Source organism: Lepisma saccharinum, chromosome 21 (genome assembly GCF_977018435.1).
Source record: "Lepisma saccharinum chromosome 21, izLepSacc3.1, whole genome shotgun sequence".
NCBI lineage: Eukaryota > Metazoa > Arthropoda > Insecta > Zygentoma > Lepismatidae > Lepisma > Lepisma saccharinum.
Window position 1 is genome coordinate 30,068,120 of NC_139249.1, and position 23,010 is coordinate 30,091,129.

General features: G+C 39.8%; 1 protein-coding gene across 1 annotated transcript in view; it reads left to right on the top strand.

Moving 5' to 3' along the window:
* The first annotated feature begins 1,145 nt into the window (after positions 1–1,145).
* The window catches only part of LOC146004005 (uncharacterized), a 51,148-nt gene continuing 29,283 nt past the window's right edge, over positions 1,146–23,010 (top strand). The window contains exons 1-4 of the mRNA XM_083142552.1: positions 1,146–1,366; positions 3,152–3,289; positions 8,653–8,758; positions 10,072–10,148. Coding sequence (XP_082998678.1) covers positions 1,168–1,366; positions 3,152–3,289; positions 8,653–8,758; positions 10,072–10,148 — 520 coding nt within the window. The 5' untranslated portion in view covers positions 1,146–1,167. The remainder of the gene's footprint in view (positions 1,367–3,151; positions 3,290–8,652; positions 8,759–10,071; positions 10,149–23,010) is intronic.

The following is a 23,010-nucleotide window of genomic DNA, read 5'->3' on the forward strand; positions in this document are numbered from 1 at the left end:
TGTTAAGAGTTGGTATTTACAGTTGAAAATCAGTTCTGAGTTATTTTCAGCAAATTAACAATATTTACAAAATAATGTAATTGCTTTTATTTTGATAAATGATAACATTAACTTATTAACCCAGTGATAGCCTACATGATTAGTTTAGTGACTGCATCGGAACATAGAATGTTCAAATTCTAATCATAATAAAAAAAAAGTAGACATGAGGTTTAAAAGGAACACAATGCCTCGACGAAATCGGGACGTGTAGTCGCCTTATTTATGGCTCACCCTTTTCGTAACAAGCTCTTGCCAGCTGGGTTGAGTTGGCAGGGTTGCCAGTTGCGTTGAAATTTACACTTAAAAGTAAAATTTCGGTGTAAAATTATGATTTTGATTTTTCATGCAACAGTACGGCAAATATTTAAGCATATGTTGCGTGCGTCTGTTGACAAAATTTCCACCTGCTAGTGTTGCCAGCTACGGAGATATGTCCCGAAAATGGCACTTTTTCACTTAACCCATAAAATCGCCAGTCAAAAATCCATCAAATGCTGCACACGATCAATATTGGTCGTAAATGACAGATTGATATGGCGTCAGTCATCAGACGTCTAATTATGGCCCTTCGATAATTTCTTTTATATTTTTCTCACTCAAAACTGCATTTGTGGAAAAATTTTAACCCTGCCTTCCGCCAATTATTAATTTATCTAATTTTCTGTACGGACTAAACTGATAATGTTAAGCATTAAAAATTATCTCAATGAATGAGGCTTTATAATGCAGAAAACCCGGTGTAAATATCTCTTAGAGTTTTCATGATATAAATTTTCAAAATTTGAGTTGCTGCACTTTGGAAACACCCATGAATACAATAAAACGAAAACAGTGAGATGAAATACGGTTTCTCTTTCCCGACTGAACTTTCACCAAGGCTTTTGGCCCCCCTATTCAGGGGGTTTGCGCACGTCTATGAAAATAGATAGATAGATGTAGATACAGAAATATACGATACACTTACACATTATATATGTGTGTATGTATGTGAATGTTGACGTTCCTCGATTCAGCAATTGATAAGATTGAACATACTTTTCTGTTATCTAAAGCAGAACGGTTTGTCTGATATCGAAGCCAAGATTATCACCAGTAGATTGTGAAGGCGTGTGATACAAGAGAGAAATGTCTAGCACCTTGTATTTTTTTGCGTTTTCTTGCATTTTCGCTCTGTTTTCAGCAACCCATGGTCAAGATGATGGCTGTGACTTGGACAGTAAAATAACATGCACAACAAGCCTTATAAGTTGCGGAAATGGCCTTGTGTACGAAGAAGGCGCAACTATTTGCAATAAGTGCCCGGGATGTGTTAAGTATGCTTGTGGTAAGTACCAGTTTCCGGAAAGTTAATTTGTTCACCCAGTTACAGTAACAGATAAGATATATTTAACTAATACAAACTGTTTCCTACATGAACTGCAACAGACTGTTCTTTTTTTTCAGTAATGACATGACAAAGGCTGAATTTAAGTTTCATTAATTTATGATTTCTTAATAAGTTTCAATGTGAAAATATAGTGGTAAGAAAATGATCTTATCCTTGGAAAAATTACGTCACGCAAAACATTTTCTCGTAACAAAACTAGGCCTATACCTACATATGTTTTTTAGGAAACCGTAATTTTATTCACTATTGTTGAAACGTGCAGAAAAGTCCGTTACTCTTCACCTTTTAATAATAATAGGGTCACAGTTATTCATTGTAAAACATAACTGCGTTAAAAATAACTCGTTATTTCGTAATGCAAGTAAGATAATCGTGTACTTTGCAGGGTGGTGTTTGTAGAGGAAAAATTGAGAGGGAAATAGGTTTTCTCTTTTTAGTAGTCAGTGCTATATCTTCCATCTTTTATTGTTTGTTTGTGTAAGTCGACTTTATGCACAGAAAGGCTAATTGGGACTGGACCCACAGTTTAAAATAGGATCCGAACCACTATGTGCCTTCACCGGGTATCGAACCCGGGAACCAACCGTTGATTACAAGGTGACGACATAACCTCTACGTCATCGGAGAGACCCCACCATCTTTTCTTGAACATTTCTCTTTTCCTTTCTTTTAATAATGGACCAGAAGGGATTTTGACCTTCACCAACCGTCTACTTTGGCACGCTACTGGTCGTACGTGTACTCGAAAACCAAAATGGCTGCATGGACGCACGCAGAAAATTAGAATCATATGTCGTTACGTTAACATATTATGGTAAATTAAGATAATTGGTATTTTCAAAGAAGTAGCACAGAGACAGACACAGAGAGAGCGAGAGAGAGAGAGAAATAAAGTGGATGAGGAACAGACATAAAACTGATAGAAAAGAGAAAGATACAAAAGAAACAATGAATAAAGAGAGAAAAAGAAACAATAAAGAAAGAGAGAGAGATAAAAAATAAAATAAACGATAAAAAACGTGGGAGATAAAACAAACGATAAAAAAAGTAGGAGATAAAACAAACAATAAAGAAAAAGAGAGTTAAAGAAACGATAGAGAAAAATAGAGTGAGAAAGAGAAACATACATAAAAGTGGCCGAATGAGAGCTGAAAGGAAAGAATGATACGATACAAAGAGAGAGAGAGAGAGAGAGAGAGAGAGAGAGTGCAAGAAACAGAAATGGATAGAGAAGAAGGAGGAAATGAGACAGAAAAGGAAGTAAAAGAAAAATAAACAATAGAGTGAACAAGCAAGAGGTGAAAATATAGCACGAAGAAAGACAGAAAAACGGAAAACGAACATGAAGACGAATATAATTAATCAATATCAAGTAAGATAGACATTTAATATTCCAGAGGGAGAGGAAGGGGGTGGTGAATGAGTGTGGGTAGGGGCATTACTCTCAGATAAGAGGTTAGTGAAGACACAACGTAATCAAGGGCTCCTGGGTTGGATACCCGGTGGAGGAACATTCACATAGTGATTCGCATCTCACTTTAAAATGTATGTCCAGAGTCCCAATCAGCCTATCTGTGCATAAAGTGAACTTAAAATTTATTTTTTTAAAATTAAACGATTATACCATTATGTTTTATACAAGGCAACCAAAGTTTCAACTGTAATGTACTGTGGACAGTGGTTCGAATTACACATTTTAAATGTATTTCTGTCTATTTCTAGGTTACAACGAAGCTTGTTGCGAGGAAAAGAACAAGGATGGTTTGCAGATCGGCGAATTCCCTATTATAAAATACGAGTGTGCACCAGGCCTCGAGTGTTCGGCAGGGAAATGCAAACCACCCATAAACCCTTTAAACAGTAAGTAACTTGAACCATCCTTGAACAATAAATAAAAATGTGAAATATGTTACATTCGGGTCATACCATGTAAAATCAGGGAACATATGCCACAATATTCCCTCTTATTTTGACCAGATTTCCAGTATTTGTTCTCTCAGGTTTACTGAATATGTATATATTTTTTATCGCGAAAACCCCAGCTTTTCCGAGTAAGGGCTAGAGTGTTGTATCGAGGATTTTTTTGCTCGATCGTCTAATAGTTCGCACGGATGACGCTAGATGGCTTACGGAACCAACTGTTTCTTCGCTCCAGCGAATAACCGGTGTCTCCGAGATGCGTATACTTCGTTTATACTCCGTATATGGGCCGCAACCTGTGTTATTAAAAGGACTGATGGCGTCAAAGGATTAGTCGTGTATTTTTGGGAAATACATGTAGCTATTTGAATGAGAGAAAGCTCCTTAAAGGAAGGGTGCTCAGACCGAAGCGACACGCTACAGGGGGAGTTCCCAACTAAGTGACAAGGGACATGGTGCCTTCAGTCTATTAGCAAGTGTTGCTTGCGAACAACAGATAGGCGACACGATAAACCGCACATTACAACAACAGATCTAGGCGACACGATAAGCCACACGTGTCGCTTTGTCGCTTCTGCGTCGCTCAAACTGGGCCATTTCCTCAATAGCTTGCAACATGTTGCCGTGGTCTGTTGTTCGCGCATACGCGATGCAATGAGTGTCTTGCTTTAGTGAGATTGCGCACGAAAGCAACAAGCGGCACGCGACACTTATCGCTTGAGGATTTCACCAACCGAACGCTGGCCTGTGCTTCCCGTCATGCCGGTACGATGTGAAATGTTGCTCTTGATTTGCTCCTTTCCAAGCAACATGTGTCGCTTCGGTATGAACGTTGCCTTGGACCGAAGGAGCCGTGTCGCTTTGGTGTGAAATCCTCGTATTGTATGTCGCGTGTCGCTTTGGTCTAAAATCTCCTTGAGGAAACGTTGCAGTCAGTGCTTGTGTCCCTACGGTTCGAAAGGCTGCATTAATTACCGACTGCTCGCTTTCAAGCGACACTTGTGGTTTGTCGCCTCGGTATGGGGCGTGATGCTGATCACATCAACCCCACTCACGACCGGATCAAGAAAGTGTGGAGCCTTACCCCCACACCCCCTATACGCCTTCATGGCGTGGTGCTATGCACAGGGGAGCACTTTATTTTTTTACATTTTGTTCACTTACAAATTTTAGCAATATAGCATTATATATGTTCCTTAGTTTCACTTCTTATAGTTACAGCTTTAGTTTAGTACTTGCTGCGTTATCTCGTTACATTATTTCAGGCTAAAAAGCGTGCAAACACACTAAATTATCACATTATTTGCGGAGCACAAACAAAGTAGGTTTTTATTTTATTTTATTTACTTTTACTTGGGATTACCGCTAAGCAGTTTTGCCCATCATTTCTTCTTCTGCTTCTTCTTTATGTACATAAACTTTTACAAATATTACAGTATTTGCATACCCAAGTTGGACCGTAAGTTTTTATTCCACAGCAATTTAATTACAATTATATACTAGCGATGATAATTCTTTACGAACTTACTGTAAGTTCCAAATGTAGGATTTGTTCACTTACAAATTTTAGCAATATAGCATTATATATGTTCCTTAGTTTCACTTCTTATAGTTACAGCTTTAGTTTAGTACTTGCTGCGTTATCTCGTTACATTATTTCAGGCTAAAAAGCGTGCAAACACACTAAATTATCACATTATTTGCGGAGCACAAACAAAGTAGGTTTTTATTTTATTTTATTTACTTTTACTTGGGATTACCGCTAAGCAGTTTTGCCCATCATTTCTTCTTCTGCTTCTTCTTTATGTACATAAACTTTTACAAATATTACAGTATTTGCATACCCAAGTTGGACCGTAAGTTTTTATTCCACAGCAATTTAATTACAATTATATACTAGCGATGATAATTCTTTACGAACTTACTGTAAGTTCCAAATGTAGGATACATTTTTATCTATATCGCTTTTACCATTGGTAATTTGAAATAAATACAAAGGTACGTACATTAGGCAGAACGGTAAAGATTGAATTTTACTTTTATCAATATTATTTACGTATTTTCTAATGTCATATAACATTTGAAAAGTTCTTCAGGTTATTCAGAACGAATAAAAGAAGACGATTCAGTTAAAAAACTAAATATTATACTCTTTACAATGCACTTTGTTAAATGTTGTACATGGACTATACTTGACTAATCCTGTGACGTCACGGATGCTGGTGTGAGGCCCGTATATAATTATCTCGGACTCGGAGGCCCCGGAATAACCCTCGAACAGGCAAACGACCGGTATACGCTCGAAGTCCAGTAGTTCAATACAACCGTAATTTGTCTGTGGTAGTGAGCCTTCAAATATGGTTCGTCAAGTGAAAGACTCAGTGAAATTGAAACTCAAGTGAACATAGTCATCATCTCATCTCATGTTAAATAGTAATTTAGTCTATCTTACCAATGCATAGCAATATGAAAATGAATAGATGACTATGGGCTGAAACTACCAGCACTAATTTTACACATATTTTGTACGATTATTATTGTCACATTGAAATGATATTTGATATTCTACATATTCGAGCGAATCACGCTCGAGCGTGGGAGATTCGATCGAGTTTGAGCGAGCGAAAGTGGTTCAATGCAGTACTCTAGTAAGGACATTAAAAACAGGATATTTAGAAAGCGAATTACACGTTCCATCGGTTACCACTGCTCAGAGGACATATCCAATGGCGTAGTGGTAACGTCATCCCCTTGTAATCAAGAGGTCTCAAGGCCTCTCCGATGGCGCAGTGGTAGCGTCGTCGCCTTGTAATCAAGGTGTCCCGGGTTCGATACCCGCTGGAGGCACATAGTGGTTTGGATCCCACTTTGGACTGTAGGTACAGGTCCCGATTAGCCTTACTGTGCATAAAGTGGGCTTAAAACACCAAATCAACCAACCAAACAATCAAGAGGTCCCGGATTCGGTGGAGGTACATAGTGGTAGGGATTCAACTTTAAACTGTAGGTCCAGTACCAATGAGGCTATCTGTGCATAAAAGTGGTCTTAAAACTGAAACCTCTGATCAAAACATTGATGTCGCCAGAAATTTTTGTGTGTGTGGAAGCGGAGGGGGGGGGGGGCATTGTTAAGAGTTGAATAGTAGAAATAATAATATATAATAATAATAATAATAAGTAGACCTATAATAAACGAATAAAATTTGCCAATTTTATTCCATCTTGTGAGGATCTTTCAGTACAACTTGTTTTACATTTTTTTTTTACATTTCATGTACTTAATGTACCGGAATGCATAGTTATTCTATATTGTTATTTTTACATACCTTTTTCAAGCAGAACCTTTAAAAGTTAGGGGGGAATTTTAGTCATGAAATTTATGTTGTGTGACTACTTACAGAAAACTATTTTTTTTTGGAATTTTGTAAAATGTGGAAGCATTTAGCCTTTGGATTAAATGATAAAATATGGTTCTCTTCCTGCATTATATACAATTTTATCGATGTCAAGCATTTTCTACTTTAGTTATTCTGATCGAATCGAATGGTAAGTGAACTTTATTTCTGTTATTATCAATAAAAATAACAACCTCCCTGCTTTCTTGTAACTTGAAAACTGCCAATTTTCGAAGGGGGAAGGGTTGACGTACCGGTTCGATCCCAGGATGCCCATGCTTCTGAATGAGATACAGACCTTTGAGAATACCCGTCTTGCATCTTTTATGGTCAAAAATCTAAAATTTCAAAATTTTCAAATTCCACACACAAAGATCGGTGTTGAAACGCGTCCAGTCAAAACCACTCCTTAGCAAAAAGGGAAATTCAAAATATCTGGGAAAAAGGATATTTTAACCTCTCGGTCGCTGAAGCATATCCATCCTTCATAAACTTGGTGAAAATTCTCATTCTATTCATTGTGCTTTTTTGTGGAACGTAAATATTATTCCCTTTTCAAATAATTCAAAATATATAGCACTCTCCTCCCTGGAAAAATGTTCTTTGTCCCCTGGAAAAAGGTTAATTTGCCCACCCCCTGGAAATAGTCTGGGTACGCCCATGGCGAATGATGAGCATAGCACCGGATTTTTAGGCACTAAATATTGCATAAATAGGCAGGCAAAGGGCACTATAATGGACACTAAATGAAAAATATGCTATAATAGGCATACATTTCGAATATTCTAATGATGAGAATCATTAACCATTCCCCCACCTCTTGAAAGAATGTTACATGTTGGTATATTTTCAGTGCTGTCATCGTTATTTCACCTTTGTCAAAAATCATTGTCGAAAAGGAATTCACGCTTCGATAAGACCGAGAAAATAAAGGCTATTATTCTTTTTCGCTCTTTTAGGGCACTCAGACACTAACGGAGGAAAAAGGCCCTAACAACCGGAATGATAGACGTAACTTGTGACCCTTCCCTCTCCCCAAATTGTCAGGTTTGTTCAAATTTACAAGTTAGCCTCCTGAGTTCCTAGGAGAAAAGTAATAAAGAGTAAAATCTGTGATTTAGAAGCCACGACAGTTATTTAGCAAATAATTTTTATGGGATGGGAAACTTTTTTGATTCTGCCCGCCCCTAAAGTTAGGTCCCATGATCTAAATAGGCAATTTTAAGAACAGCAAAAACGTTCGTTATATCCTACACTAAAACGCATTTCTGTTCTGAAAGCCTACGTCACCGAAACAAAATAGGCATTCAGGGCATTATTTGGGCTCTGTGATGAGTAATTAACAAGTAGCATAATTTATACCTTACAGCTCAAAAAGATAACAATGTCCCCGGCAAACTTGTGAACTAAAGTGCAGAGTCGTCTGTTTTCATCTTTTCTCCCGTGCCTGTGAGACCCGCGACTGCAGCGCCACAGGGGCATTCTTATCTTCGCTAAGCTGTACTTACAGCAATAAGCAGAGAATGTTGAAGTTACCAAATCTCTTATAATTTAAATCCTTCCCCTTTTCTGTAAGATGTTTGAAACTAGCCATAAGCTGCGATCACTCTAGGAGGCAAAATCTAAAATTTACGCAGTAAACCTATGGGGGCAACAGGTAATGAACGTTGTTTTTGTGTGACCATTGCCTCCATTTGAGCATTCAAGGAACTACAATAATAAATACACCAAAGTTTGTAATAATTGGGGAATCCATTTTCAAGTAATAATATTGTCTACAATTGCATGGACTGACTTCAATTTGATGTAACTTTGATAATGGCTTTCACCTTCAACATACATTCTCATGTTTCGTTTTCTGGATGCAATTAATAAATAATATTATTTATTTATTTATATTCTTTCTAGGAACCTGCAGTACATATCATTATCTAAACTACATAGGATACGACTCAACATGCTTACCCGATGGATCATTCGCCCCTGTACAATCCAAAGGGGGCAATGATGGCAGGTAATGTTTCACGCGCTACTATTTCCTAAGTTCCTACTACTAACTGAACGTAAACAAGAGATGTATCCTACATACAGGAGCCATATTGGGAGCGACACTAGCGCTCAGGTGGTAATTATAATCGCGAATTCTGTATATCATTAGAAAATTGTGATCGAGTGGGCAGGAGCATTACACTGATAAATTCGGATGAACCGATATAAAAATAAGACAATTTTTTTATACAGGCACGTATCTATAAATATATTTCTGCGGTGTCAGAACCAAGTGTCCCAGAAATAATATTATAAATGTTTTAATTAATATGTTAATATAATTTATAGGTCTATTCATAATAACACGAAGAGAAGACAAGACCCATATGGGTGGCAATCTCAAAACCCTTATTTTTATAACTCCTGTACATACCTCATACATACATACCTATGTATACATAGATATCATAATGTAGTATTAGTATTATTCTTGTGTAATGTTTATATATATTTTTTAATTTTATATGTGTACGCTACGAGAGTGAGAGGGATTCGAACCACTCAGTGCCTCCACCGGGTATTATTTGCTTGATGAAAGCACATTTTTTGGTTGGAGAAACAGTAAATTACAGGGAAACTGGAGAAAAATTATTTCCTCGAAGTTTATTTTAAAATTTGTTATTTTCAACTGAAAAAATATGTCGTTTTTGCATTATTTCCTACTATTGTTAGTAAATATATATTATTTACTATGAATGATTGTGTCCTACATTTTTGTGACAGTGTTTTATACATTTTTGTTTATAGTATAATCGTGTATTCCTATGGATCATGGATGACTCCCATACGTCCGTGCACCAAAATGGAGATAACCCCCCCCCCCTAAAAAAATTGAATTCATTTTCCCGAAGAAAATAGAGCACTATTACTGGTCCTCTTCGATGAAGTAGTAGTAACGTCTTCACCTTGTAATCAACGTGGTGGTTCGAATCCTACTTCAAACTGCAAGTCCAGTCCGTATTAGCCTGTTTGTGCTAAAAATGAACTTTAAAAATTATCATTATTATTACCTTGCCCCATTTGCAAGTAGCATACAAAACGCTACTTGCAGTTGACAAGTTTCCATTTATACATAAAAAAAATAGATTATAAAATCAAAACTACAACAAATGATCTTATGAAATTTCATAGACACACTATCCCACATGCTATTTTTAGAGAATGCACAGAACTTTTTCCCAGGTCTTTCTGCCTACTTCAAAATAGACTGTTGGTGCTGTAAACGAAGCTCAAACTGTAATTATCCTTTGTGTAATTATCCGTCTATTTTTTTTTCAGGCATTTTTGCTATACCGAAGATGGAAGGCGAATATTTGGTCAGCAGTGGGCGGATAGGGCAGAAAACATGACTTGCGGTAAGCAACACTGAGAATTTATAAATATCCCTCCCAAGATTCTGTAATCACTAATCAATGTCGAAGGAATAATTAATTTAAAACTGAAGAATTTCTTTTTAAGCATGAGAAATAATCGTTTTACAGTTTACTCTCTCAAAATTACAAAATCTTGATGTACGGTATGTGGCAACTTATAATTTATATAATTTGCAAATAGCCTAAAAGAAAAAAAATCATGCAATTACAACTTATGTGACAAATGGAAATAGGAAATGCAATAGAGTAAATATTGACCAAGAATGACTTGAAAAGCGAACTGTAGCTATTAATATTAATAGCTATTTCCAGTGGTATTATGGAAGGAATAATAATAATAATAATAATAACAAACATTATCTATTTACCGTGCTTGCTGATGCGCTATTCGTTTTTGAATTACAAAGAGAAATATCATCTGACTTCGGCTCTTACCTCTTAGTGGTATAGGCATCAAAAATCTGCATGCCATAACAACTTGGCAACATCGGGGAATCGTATTGAAAACTTCAGGAAAGTCCTTTATTTCTCCAACATTTCACCATAATTCTCTAGAGGAATGCTTGAACAAGGAAGCGTATCGCTAAATTTGAAAGTCAAGGTAGATAGCATACTCTTATGAAGCAGATTTATATCTTAAACACTACTCGGTTACTGCTTTTGAAATGTTTATCCCCTCTCCCCTCACTCATCGTATAGGAACATCAGCTAGAGGATTGGCTTTCTTGAATTGAATTATATCTTATTCCATAGGCGTGCACAGACCCTCTGATCAGGCGCGTCGCCTGATAATGTTCGCATGATCACGTGAACACTCATGTATATGTTTTAAATTACGTACATATTAAATGCACACACACACACACACACACACACGTATATTAATTCGAAAAAATACTGTTTCATGTACAAGTGTATATACACACACTTTACTCTGACACGACTTCTTTCACATCTGATAACTTTTTTTAGATAGTTGGTAACACTGACTCCTACGGTGTTCCACGGAGGGCGTTGAACCCAATTGCTGTGCGTGTTGCATAGAGCTGACAGCTAAGTGGCTGTTGGCCACTATACCCCGAAGATGTTCACTTCTCTGTGCGAACACTGCAAGCGACAATACTTCTTACATTCGACACCAGAGTGCAGCATATACAAGGCATGTCTTGGGGGACTCGAAAAGGCCTGTGCTACATAGTTGCAAACTTTAGCGACAATTCGCTAAACCTGGTGAATTTTAAGGGGGAGAGGGACAATTTCCCCTAGGTCCTTGTTGTATTACTTCAAATATAGCGTGGTTTAGGGGGGAAAATTGTTGAAAATAAATTGAACTGTTATTCTCACTTTTTCAATTGAATATGAAGTTACAAGGGAGAGGAGTAAATCTGCATTCAGTACAAAAACATTATTGTGAACACTCCTATGCGAACCACACGCGACGCCACTGCCTCTGATTAGGGTAGGCAAAGGCGCCGACTTGGGGGGGGGGGCGGAAAGGCACTTTCTCCCCCCTCTAGTTATATGAAGTTGCCGCCCCGGGCAAAAACCTTGATGAAAGTCCGGGAAGAAGAAAAAAACTAATTCCATCTCACTCTTTTACTGTATTGATTGATACGAAACAGGAGGCGTAGGCTATATAGTGTGTGTCCGAACCCACGGAAAATCTTCTTAGTGTAATTTAGGCGTATTATAGTTCAATTACGTAGGAAATAATGCACGCGCCTTTCCCGTAGTTGCTTGGAACTTTCATAGGCTTGGAAATACTTCTTTTTCTTTAAGAGTATAATATTGTTTAATAACGGCGATAAGATTCCTCTACACTAAATTTCTAAGTGAAAGTATATAGTCCGGAGGGGAGAGGAGAGGCAAGTATAGCCCACCTCCTCCTGTCAAACTAAAATTACATATTTCCATGGGCGTCCGGAAGGGGGGGGCAAGGGGGGCCGTGGCCCCTCCCTGGAAAATGAAAGTCAACCAAAAATTATGTATTTCACACTTATAATTTCATTTTAGCCACAATAATATGTGTTAATTATTGCATGAACACCATAAATTCAAATTTAAGCAATGTTTTTTTAGGGAACAACAGTATTTTTGGGGAAAATGTGCCTGGTTTGCCCCCCCCTGGAAAAAAATACCTTCCTTGCCCCTCCCTGGAAAAAATCCTGCGGACGTCCATGCATATTTCCCACATATAATTGGATTTCAGTCACAGTAATTTACATTAATTATTATAATGGGGATGCAGAAAGTGAAAATTTCAAACTCAAGTGGTGTTTTTTGAAAGGGCAACACTATAATGAGGGCAATACGCTTCGTTTACCCCCATGGAAAAAAATACCTTGCTTGCCCCTCCCCTCCATGGGAAAGTCTGCGGACGTCATTTACTAGGGAGGGCAATTGCCCCCCGCCCCATGCGGACGCCTATGTCTTATTCCATTGTCTTGCAATAATTTTAAACAGTTTTCACCTAAAAATAAAGTTTTCTGAAGTCACAGAAAAATTAACTTCTAGTGTTGAGATTTATTCAACAGCAACCTTTTGCGCCTGTCAAATTATTTGATTGTTATTGATTTGTTGTTTTAAGTACACTTTATGCACAGTAAGGCTAATCGGCACTGGACCTACAGTTTAAAGTGGGATCCGAACCACTGTGCAAAGTGCCTCCACCGGGTATCGAACCCAGGACCCCTTGACGACGACGCTACCACTGCGGCTTTGGGAGGCCCTCAAATTATTTGAGGAGGGTACAATTTGGGTTTAAGGGATGTGTACCCATCTGAAATAATTTAGAGGGGTAGTGTACCCCTGTATCTCGTTCCAGCGCTATAATAGCATTTACGAGCAAGGACGTGTCCGGGAAGGAATTTTCATAGTGTTTGAGTCCATGGTTTCCAAGTAGACTGTTAATTCTTGTTGTGAAACAATGTAAAGTATATGAAATAGCATATTTTAACGGTTTATTTCAAGAAATACCCGTGTTCGAGTCCTAGCTCGTGCACGGGCGTTTTTTTCTAGATGTACCTTCATCAATTTCATGAAATCCTTACACAGCCGCTCTTTCTGCCACCTTCTTCCTAGCAAACAAGAAGAACTACATAAGTAGGCCTGAAGGTTTTTTCAGCCCAAATCAACGCTCGAACCTAGAAGTGATGGGGATGGTATCCCCCCAACCGCTAGAAATTTTTTTGCAAAGCATCCACCCAGCTGTCTGTCACTATTATTCCACAAGGAGCATACCCTCAGCTCATAGGCGCGCACAGACCCTCTGATTAGAGGGGGGGGGAGGCCATGATGAAATTTCAGTCGGGAAAGAAAAACCTCATCTTATCATTGTTTTAGTGATATATATATATATATATATACACCCATCAATGCAGTGAAACTAAAACAGTGATCAAATGAGTATGTGTGTGTGTGTGTGTGTATATATATGAGGGTCAGTCAATAAATAACGAGGCAGAAGATATTTAACAGTACTTACGTAACGAACCTCAGAAGTATTGTCCGCCACTGTTTAGGCATTTATCCCATTGTGACACCAGTCGCAAAATGGCATGCTCGTTGAACTCCTTTGGCGCTGTTGGAACCAATTGCGCACGTACTCCTTGACGTCATCGTCCAATTGAAACTGTTGTCCCCGCAGTGCTTTTTTGAGCTCACCGAAGATGTGGAAGTCACACGGGGACAGATCTGGAGTATAAGGGGAGGGGGCTCAGAACTTCCCACTTGAATTTTTTCGGACATTCTTTTGTTGCGTTGGCTGTGTGTGGTTTAGTGTTGTTGTGCAATTGGACGACACCACGAGAAAGGTGACCTGGACGTTTCGATTTGATTGCCTTCCTGAGTTTCGTTAACGTTTCACAATACCGCTGGGCATTGACCGTTCCATGCTCCAAGCAGTCGACGAGGAGCGGTCCCTTGCGATCGAAGAAGAACGAAAACATGACCTTGCCGGTACTAATGTGGAGGGTCGTGAACTTTTTTGGTGGAGGGGAATCTACGTGCTTCCACTGACGACTTTGTCGTTTCGACTCGGGCTCAAAGTGTTGGCACCAATTTTCGTCGCCGGTAACAGTTGCTGAGAGGAAATTGTCCCCACCTTCGTTGTAACGCTGCAGCGATTGAAGAGACATGTCCATGCTACAGGCCTCTTGTTCCGGTGTCAACTTATGCGGGACCCATTGGCATGATTGGACACAGCCTCTGCTCGGTTAGCAGCCTTTGCCCATACCTAGCCACAGGCACGTATCCAGAGGGGGGGCTTAGGGGGCTCGAGCCCCCCGAAAGTTTTAGGTTTACACTAGATAAAATGAGTTTTTTTTTGTTTCTTGTGGTGTGAAATAAAATAATGTGACAATAATTTAAGGAAAGAAATAATTATGGAGGCAAGACGGAGAATGTTCCGTAACCCTGTTATTAATAATAGCACGTATCCAAGATGGGGCACAGGGGGCTCGACCCTATCCCCAGGAAATTTTTCACTTTACGTTAGATAAAATTAGGTTTTTGGCTTCTTAAATAATGTTAAAATAATGTAAGGAGAGAGATAATTATCGAGGCAAGACGGAGCATGTTTTATACCCCTGTCATTATTAATAGCACGTAGCCAAGGTGGGTATGAGGTGGCTCGAGCCCCCCCCCCCCTCAGGAAAGTTTTAAATTTACACTAGATAAAATTAGATTTTTGGCGTCTTGAATAATGTGAAGATAATAAATTTATAAATCTGAGAGAAATAATTATCGAGACAAGACGGAGAGTGTTCTATAACCCTATTATTGTCAATAGCACGTATCCAAGGTGGGAATCAGGAGGCTTGAGCCCCCTTCAGGATTTTTTTTCTGTTTACACTAGATAAAATTAGGATTTTGGCTTCTTGAATAATGTCATGATAATTTGGGAGAAATAATTATCGAGACAAGATGGAGAATGTTCTATAACCCTGTTATTGTTAATAGCACGTATCCAAGGTGGGGTTGATGTGGCTCGAGCCCCCCCCCCATGATTTTTTTTATTTTACACTAGATAAAATTAGGTTTTTGGCTTTTTGAATAATGTAACGATGATTTAAGGAGATAGACAAGTATCGAGGCAAGACTGAGAATGTTCTATAACCCTGTTGTTGGTAATATTGCACGTACACTTTTCTTGCGCTTTCGGTGTTGACTCAGCGCACTTGAGGACTATGTAGAGACTTGTCAGCATTTGGATGCTGCACAACAAAGGTAGAGCCACACGTAGGGCGATTCGTTGTAATTTCTAATCTCTGGAAGGCGGGAGAGGGTACGTTCTTGAATGAGAGAAGGAGTCAATTACTGGCGATATTAGCGATCGTTTTATCTGCGGAACGTTCTAGAATATAATGAGTATATAAATACGCCGATTCAATTTTTCGATTGATCTGTACAAAGAATCGGTTAATGAGATTTCAGAGGTAAGTGTGACAATTCATACAGTCGATTGGTGATCAGATCAGTCAGCGTCCTCTGGTTGCTTTATAAGATATAGTGATTCGAAAATGAAGACATTGACGACAGCAGAACTTCCGGGGCCTCAGAGTAGTGCTAGCTCGGTTCGAGGGCCGAAGAGATCAAGGACTCTCTCTCTCTCTCTCTTTCTCTCTCTCTCTCTCTCTCTCTCTCTCTCTCTCTCTCTCTCTCTCTAAAGTGAATATTTCATCAGTACCGGATATTAAAACAGAAATAAGCTGCATAGATCAACTGAAAATCAAAGTTTTGAGTGATGATTTAGTTTTGCCAGAACTAAATTTCGTATATGCAGTCTGAGAATTTCATGATATAAAAAAATACTTTTGTTTAAGCCTATTGGGTTCGAAACACATTCAAACACTTAACTACCATAAAGAGACAGCCGAAAATTTTATGAATGTCGAGAAGAGAAAGCAAGAAGATGTTGCATATGTAGACATTTTAGGCGGAAATTGCAGGCTCTACCAGGACCCACATCAGGGCTCTACCAACTGAGCCACCTAGTCATCCTTGACTTCAACCGATTTTTCGTTAAAATGTCTACATAGTACATGTCCTGTGTATATCAAATCGTAAGGTGTTGCCTGCATAGTGAACAAGCACAGAAAATATAGGAGAGAGAAGAAAACTGAGGAGCATTATCACCGGTTGCGGATAATTTTTTTCTGTGGTCAACAAGAGCTACTACTTCAAGGTGACAATGACAGTGGCCTAATAAGGGAGATTTCACACCGTGTCGCCTGAAGATTAGGTTTGTGCGGCCATTTGTGTCGCTACGGTGTGAAACGTTGCTGTTGATTGGCCCATTCCAATCGACATGTATCGCGTGTCCCTTCGGTCTGAAACCTTCCTAAGTCTTGAAAATCCAAGTCACAAGGATGGAAAATTAGGGCCTTGTTAAGGTTCGGTGTGAAGGCAGGTAGACCACAGCACCCTAAAGGATCATATTCAAACCTGCAGGAAGAACGCATCTTACTTCAATCTCCAATACGATGATAAAAACTTCTGGTGAGTTCATTTTAAAAAATGTGTCCGAGATAAAGAGAGGCGTGCCCAGGATTTTCGGAAGGGAGAGGGGTTACGCATACTATTTTTGGTAGTCAGTCCTGATTTTGCCATTTTTTCCCTGTCTTTGACGTTCATCTTTTTTTTCTTTTTTTTTAAAAAAAAGGAATACTGGGTCAAATGGGGTTATTACCTCACCAACCCTCCCTTGGGCACGTCACTGGAGATAAATGAGTAAGCATTTGATCATACTGGGAGACGAAACATTAGATGTGCTGGGAACGGAAGGATTTTCATTATGCATTAATTGTTTCGTGATCCACCTGTATTCGAGAAGACTTCCTTTGTTTCGTACCGATATATAACAAGACAGCGAAAGCTGTGACAGGCATTTTTGAATACTTGTGAGTGCTAAGGCCTGAATCGGAACAATTTGGTGGGTTTCGGCTTTTATAAGAGCTGAAAAAATGGGAGGACAAGACACGTTAGTGGTGTTCAGGCTCGAATTAGAGAGAAATATTCGAGAGCTGTCTGCGTCCAGTTCGCAACCCACAATTTGAATCTCGCGTTGTCGAGTGGATTGTCCATCCCGTGCATGTGTAACAGCTTCGTAAAAACACTCAAAGATACCATAGATGTTTTTATACCTGATGAGAAGAAATGGACAAACACACATACTGAGATGGTTCCGGCACACATTATTAATGCATGGAAACAGAGGAGTCGAGTGGTAAAAAATGTTCCGATTTCACGTTCTGATTAAAATGATAGCCTTACAGTGGCAACGATTTAAGGGATAGTTGCTCCCCATTTTTTATTTTTCTGCTTCAAAATTATGGCCTCTTAATGTTAAGCCTTGGCTACCAAGAGAAAGTAAACTTTCCTTGCAACGCCCTCCGCACCACCCCCCCCCCTCGTTTTGGAACCCAATTGCCACCACTGGTCTTAAACATACAATTGTGAGGTTCTTACTATACCCCTTAAAAATTGGTGTTGAGCACCCCCCGAAAGGAATTCCTGGATACGTGCCTGCCTAGCCAGACACGTAACGCCATCTAGCGGGAAAACGTGCACGAATCAGTTTCGTCACACCTGCACCTCCATTTCGGGCCCGTCGATCCATTTTTCTGTAACTACCATAGTTTTGGTGTAATATCTTCTGCCTCTTTATTTCTTGACTGAGCCAAATATACAAGGTAACCAAAAAAGTTCTTTCCGTTCTAGAGCAGTGATAAACAAAGAGCAATACAGTGGACGGTACGTACCTTTAGGTTTCGAAGTAATCTCCATCAGCATCCAACACTTTTTGCCAACGTTCCTGCAGTTCACAATACTCTGGTGATAAAACTCAGTGGGCTTGGATGCAAATAAGTCCATGAGTGCGTTTCGCAGGTCTCCCTCATCTGCGAAAGATCTCCCACGGAGGTGGTTGTCGAGGGAATGAAACAGGTGGTAATCTGTTGGTGCAAGGTCCAGTGAATATGGTGGATGGCACAGTGTCTCCCAGCCAAGTTGCTGAATGGTCTCACGGGTCCTCTTTTCCACATGTGGCTTGGCATTGTCGTGCAGGAACAGCATACCCTTGCGATTCACCAATGCCGGCTCCTTCTGCTGCAATGCACGGTGAACCCTTTGCAACTGCTGAGAGTAGAGGTGAGCAGTGATGGTCTGACCAGGTGGAAGGAACTCGGAATGCACCACTTGCCGACAATTCCACCATACAGAGAGCATAACCTTTCATGGGTGCAGAGGTGGTCTTGAGATGTGAGGAACAGGGTCTCGTGGCGACAACCAATGTCTAGTACACTTGGGAGTGTCATAGAGGACCCACCAGTGAGCAAGCGATCAAATATGTGTGTGTTCAGGTGCCGAGTGAGCAAGGACAAACAGGCTGTCACTCGTTGTTCCTTGTTGGCTGCCGACAATGTGTGGGGTACTCACTTGCTTAACTTGTATGACTTCCCTATCCCATGCAGGTGCAGGTAACCAAAAAAGTTCTTGCCGTTTTTGACGTCCCATTAATCATGCACTCACAGAGAGGAAATGAAATGACACACGTGCCTGCCCAGCAATCAGGATTTAGTCTGACCATCGACTGTCAGTAATATAGTCACGTTGCGCACACACAGCAGTCATAGCTCGTCCAGTGTCGAAGAGAAATGGAGGTATCGAAGCAGCTTGTTTGCGTGTGTTTGTTGTATGACTTTAAAGTGGGCCTGTCAGCTGCCCCATCAAGTCGCCGCATTTGCCAAGCATTTGGGGAGAATGCCGTGAACGAACGCACTGCCAGGCATTGGTTCCAGAAATTCCGTTCGGGAGATGTGAGCCTTTCGGATGAACCTCGCAGTGGACGACCATAAGTGTTGGATGACGAAGCCCTGAAAGCAGCCATCGAGGAGGACAGTGGTCTAACGTGTGATGAACTTGCAGAGACGTTCCACGTTTCCGCTGAAACAGTCAGACTGCACCTGCAAGGGATAGGGAAGTCATACAAGAAGGAGCCGGCATTTGTGAATCGCAAGGGTGTGCTGTTCCTGCACGACAATGCCAAGCCACATGTGGCAAAGAGGTCCCGGGAGACCCTTCAGCAATTTGGCTGGGAGACACTGTGCCATCCACCATATTCACTGGACCTTCCACCAACAAATTACCACCTGTTTCATTCCCTCGACAACCACCTCCGTGGGAGATCCTTCGCAAATGAGGGAGACCTGCCGAACGCACTCACGGACTTCTTTGCTTCCAAGCCCGCCAAGTTTTATCACCAGGGTATTGTGCAGCTGCAGGAACGTTGGCAAAAGGTGTTGGATGCTGATGGAGATTACTTCGAAACCTAAAGGTACGTACCGTCCACTGTATTGCTCTTTGTTTATCACTGCTCTAGAACGGCAAGATCTTTTTTGGTTACCTTGTATAATATATATATATACACACATACATACATACATACATACATACATCAGTGGCGTAGCGTTATAGTACGTCCATACGCCCAGCGTTCCCTGATCTAAAATTTAAAAAATATGTAAATGCTGTTAATATAAAGTAAATCTTGACTAATTTCATATATGTTTGACCTTCATGGCATTATAATAGCTATTTTTCGCGATCCGCTTGCAACGCTCCACTAACAACACTCGGTCCAGCATTTGTTTCAATGTCTTTCCTCCCTGGACGCCGGGCAGGTTCGGCCTAAAGAACTCTATCTATATTCCTTGCTGCCTTTCTGGAGGGAAAGCTTGGGTCTCTACAGCACGCGCGCAAATGCTCTCTCGTACAGTCTTAGAAAAAAATACCTGGGCCACGGGACGTAGAATTTCGTAACGTCTTAAAGCCTGTTGTTTATGCAACCCAAATAACAAAATATTCGCTTAAGTTTGCCTGGTGATTCTGAGTTCTCGGGAAGGATTGAGCTTTGATAGCATGAGTCACATGACTCGTGCCCCAGCCACAACAAACAGCTGGGTGCTACGATGCCTCCAGAAGAAAATTTCAGGAACTGGTTTCTTGACAAGAGCTACTCGTAAGGAAATACTATTCTTTCAAGTGATATTAGAGTCATTGTCAAGAAGGTTCGCTGAAATGATGGTTCTCATCACAGACCACATGCCACGCGTTAATTGTTTAAGTCCAGTTCATGCACTGGACCTACAGATTAAAATGGGATCCGAACCAAATCCTCTCTATATTTGGTATTGAATTCGGAAGCCTTTCATTACATGGCGAAGACGTTACCACTACGACATCAGAGGCAATGGAACCCCTTGAGAAAGAGATAAGCGAAAATTGCTACGTGACAAACCATATTTGCCCGTAAATTTTAAAAATAAGACAATATTTTGTACTGACAGTTTCGAACCGTGGGAGAGGCATATATTTTTTTGTACCATCGTCCATTTCACGAGTTTATAATTCTTCCTCACCGACACGAGTAACGCGAGTGGTAGAAGAAAAGCGAAGTAAAATAACTGAAATAGAAATAAAAGGAAAAAGCGAAATAAATTTTATTCATAATATTCTGCAGTCACTTGAGTTGTATTCACGGGATGCTATCTTTAAAGAAAGCCGTGGTCTCTTCCTTGTCTTTTTCGCTTCCTTTGTGCTCTTGCTTCCCCCGTCACGATTGGTCTAAAACTAATTAATGCGACGATAATTAAACAATCCAAACAACGAAACAATGCACAATCAACTGCACAAAACAACATTCCAAATGTTTTCGAATCGGAAAACAATTGAGATGCTGTAAAATGACTTAAGATGCAGTAATAAAGTGGGAATTCGGTACCGTATAGAATTAAATCGGTAGAGATGTTCGATTTGATTGGATGTTTGTTATTTAGATTTGCTATTCTTTCACTTTTGGCAAATAGCGACGATGAAGATGAGTGATGCTGTGATGAAATTGATGAAGGGACACTTACCAAGGACACCCACGCCCAAGTCGAGATTCTAACCAGGGACCCATGGCATCGTAGCGCGCTGTGCTAACCACTCCTCCATGGAGTGGACATTATACCATATTTTGTGTGCTCAATTGGGATCAATCAATGGAATGAATAGGCATATTATATGACTAATAAATTCATATCATAATACCACGTCATATTATTCGGCACGAAGTAACATCAGAGATATTCAATCTTGCATTTTTGCCTTTCAACTAATTCTTTGAATTCAGGTTAATCACAACAATAAGATAAATTATGAAGCAAATGATAGTTATTACGAATTACCTGACAGAAACAACATTAAGCAGGCTCGGTGGTCAAGCTCATTAAGTGATTGACATTCGATATCGTCGCCAAAGTTCCCGGGTTTGAGTACCGTCCTTGTCGGGGGTGTTTGACTATTTCGTCATCAATTTCATGTAATGGTCACTCGTCCTTATCGTCGCGATCATCGAACAGGGAATAAAAATTATAAAAATAAATACGATGGAAGAGTACTTACTTCATCTCTCACGAAATCTCCTACAAAACCGGAATATATAAAATACATGTATATTCATTCACATACATTTTCGATTTCTATATTTAACTAATCGAGACCGAGAACGGGAGAGCAATTTTCAATTCGACAAACCGAGAGACGGAGAAACTGTCAAGTCTCGTTTCTTCTCGGCACCTCCGTAATCGAGTTGTTCTGTTTGTCATTGGCTTTGTATTTGCAATTATTGTCATTATTCTTTCCCTGCAGGTAAACCATAACGATGAATTATGATGAAATGAAGCAGATAAAAGGGCAAGAACGAGAAAGTCATGCCTGTTCGGGACTCCAACCCAGAACCTTACGTAACGAGATTTGAAATTCTGGAGAAGGCGTCCGTGTTTCGCTTGGTTTTCTCTTTCCTCTACTTCCCTTATATTATCATACATACGATATGTTACGATTCATAATTGTGCTGGTTAGATGCTATAGATGTGAACTCCAACCTGCAATATATTATTCCCTTTTGTTTCGTATCTGGTTGAACATGAAATTTTCTTACACTGTGACAATTTCTTTCTTAGTTTTGGTTTGGTGCACAGATATGCTAATCTGGACTCGACCTTCAGTTTAAAGTGGGATACTAACCACTATGTGCATCCACCGTGTATCAAACCCGGGATCCACTGATTACAAGGCGACGACGTTATCACTACGCCATCGAGGAGGCCCCATGACAAAATGTTATTCACTCGATCTCTACCATAATTTATTTCAGCATTTACATTTTCGTTTTCTTCTTCTTTTTTCCTTTTGTTAACTACTCTTATACAACTCTTTTTGCGTCTTCGAATTTCTTCTTGTTTCAGGAAAAAATAATACATGCAGGCTGTATAAAAATCCCCCGTTCAAATAGATAAAACGTTCACTCTCGAGAACTAATTTACATGTTTATCACTAACGTAACCATTAGGAAACTATTGAAATGTTAACTGATATAACTGCAGATGAAACAATACTTACAGCCACTAACGAAATATCTATTCTTGTGTAGCCTCACAGACAACAAGTATCTGGTGAGTCATTCACTCTTACTGACTACGGGCGAAGGTCACTGAACTAAAGGGTGGTGGCAAGCAAGCAGGCTTCTGCTCTACCAAAGACGAGGTCACGTGTTCCAGTTATCAATAGCGTACGAAATAAGGAGGAACACAGCTATCTGACGTATGTTTCGGTCCCGTCATTGCACGTAGAACACTTTATCGTCGTGGCCTTGAAGTTCCCTCAGGGCACTCCTACGTAAAGGCTTCTCAGCTAGAAGGATATCTTCCCCATTGAGTGGAGGAAAAGTGGGTGCGTATAGAGGTCCTTCAACTTTCGTATTCTTTTTCATTTCAGAACCCGTGCTGTATCGTCGACTTAA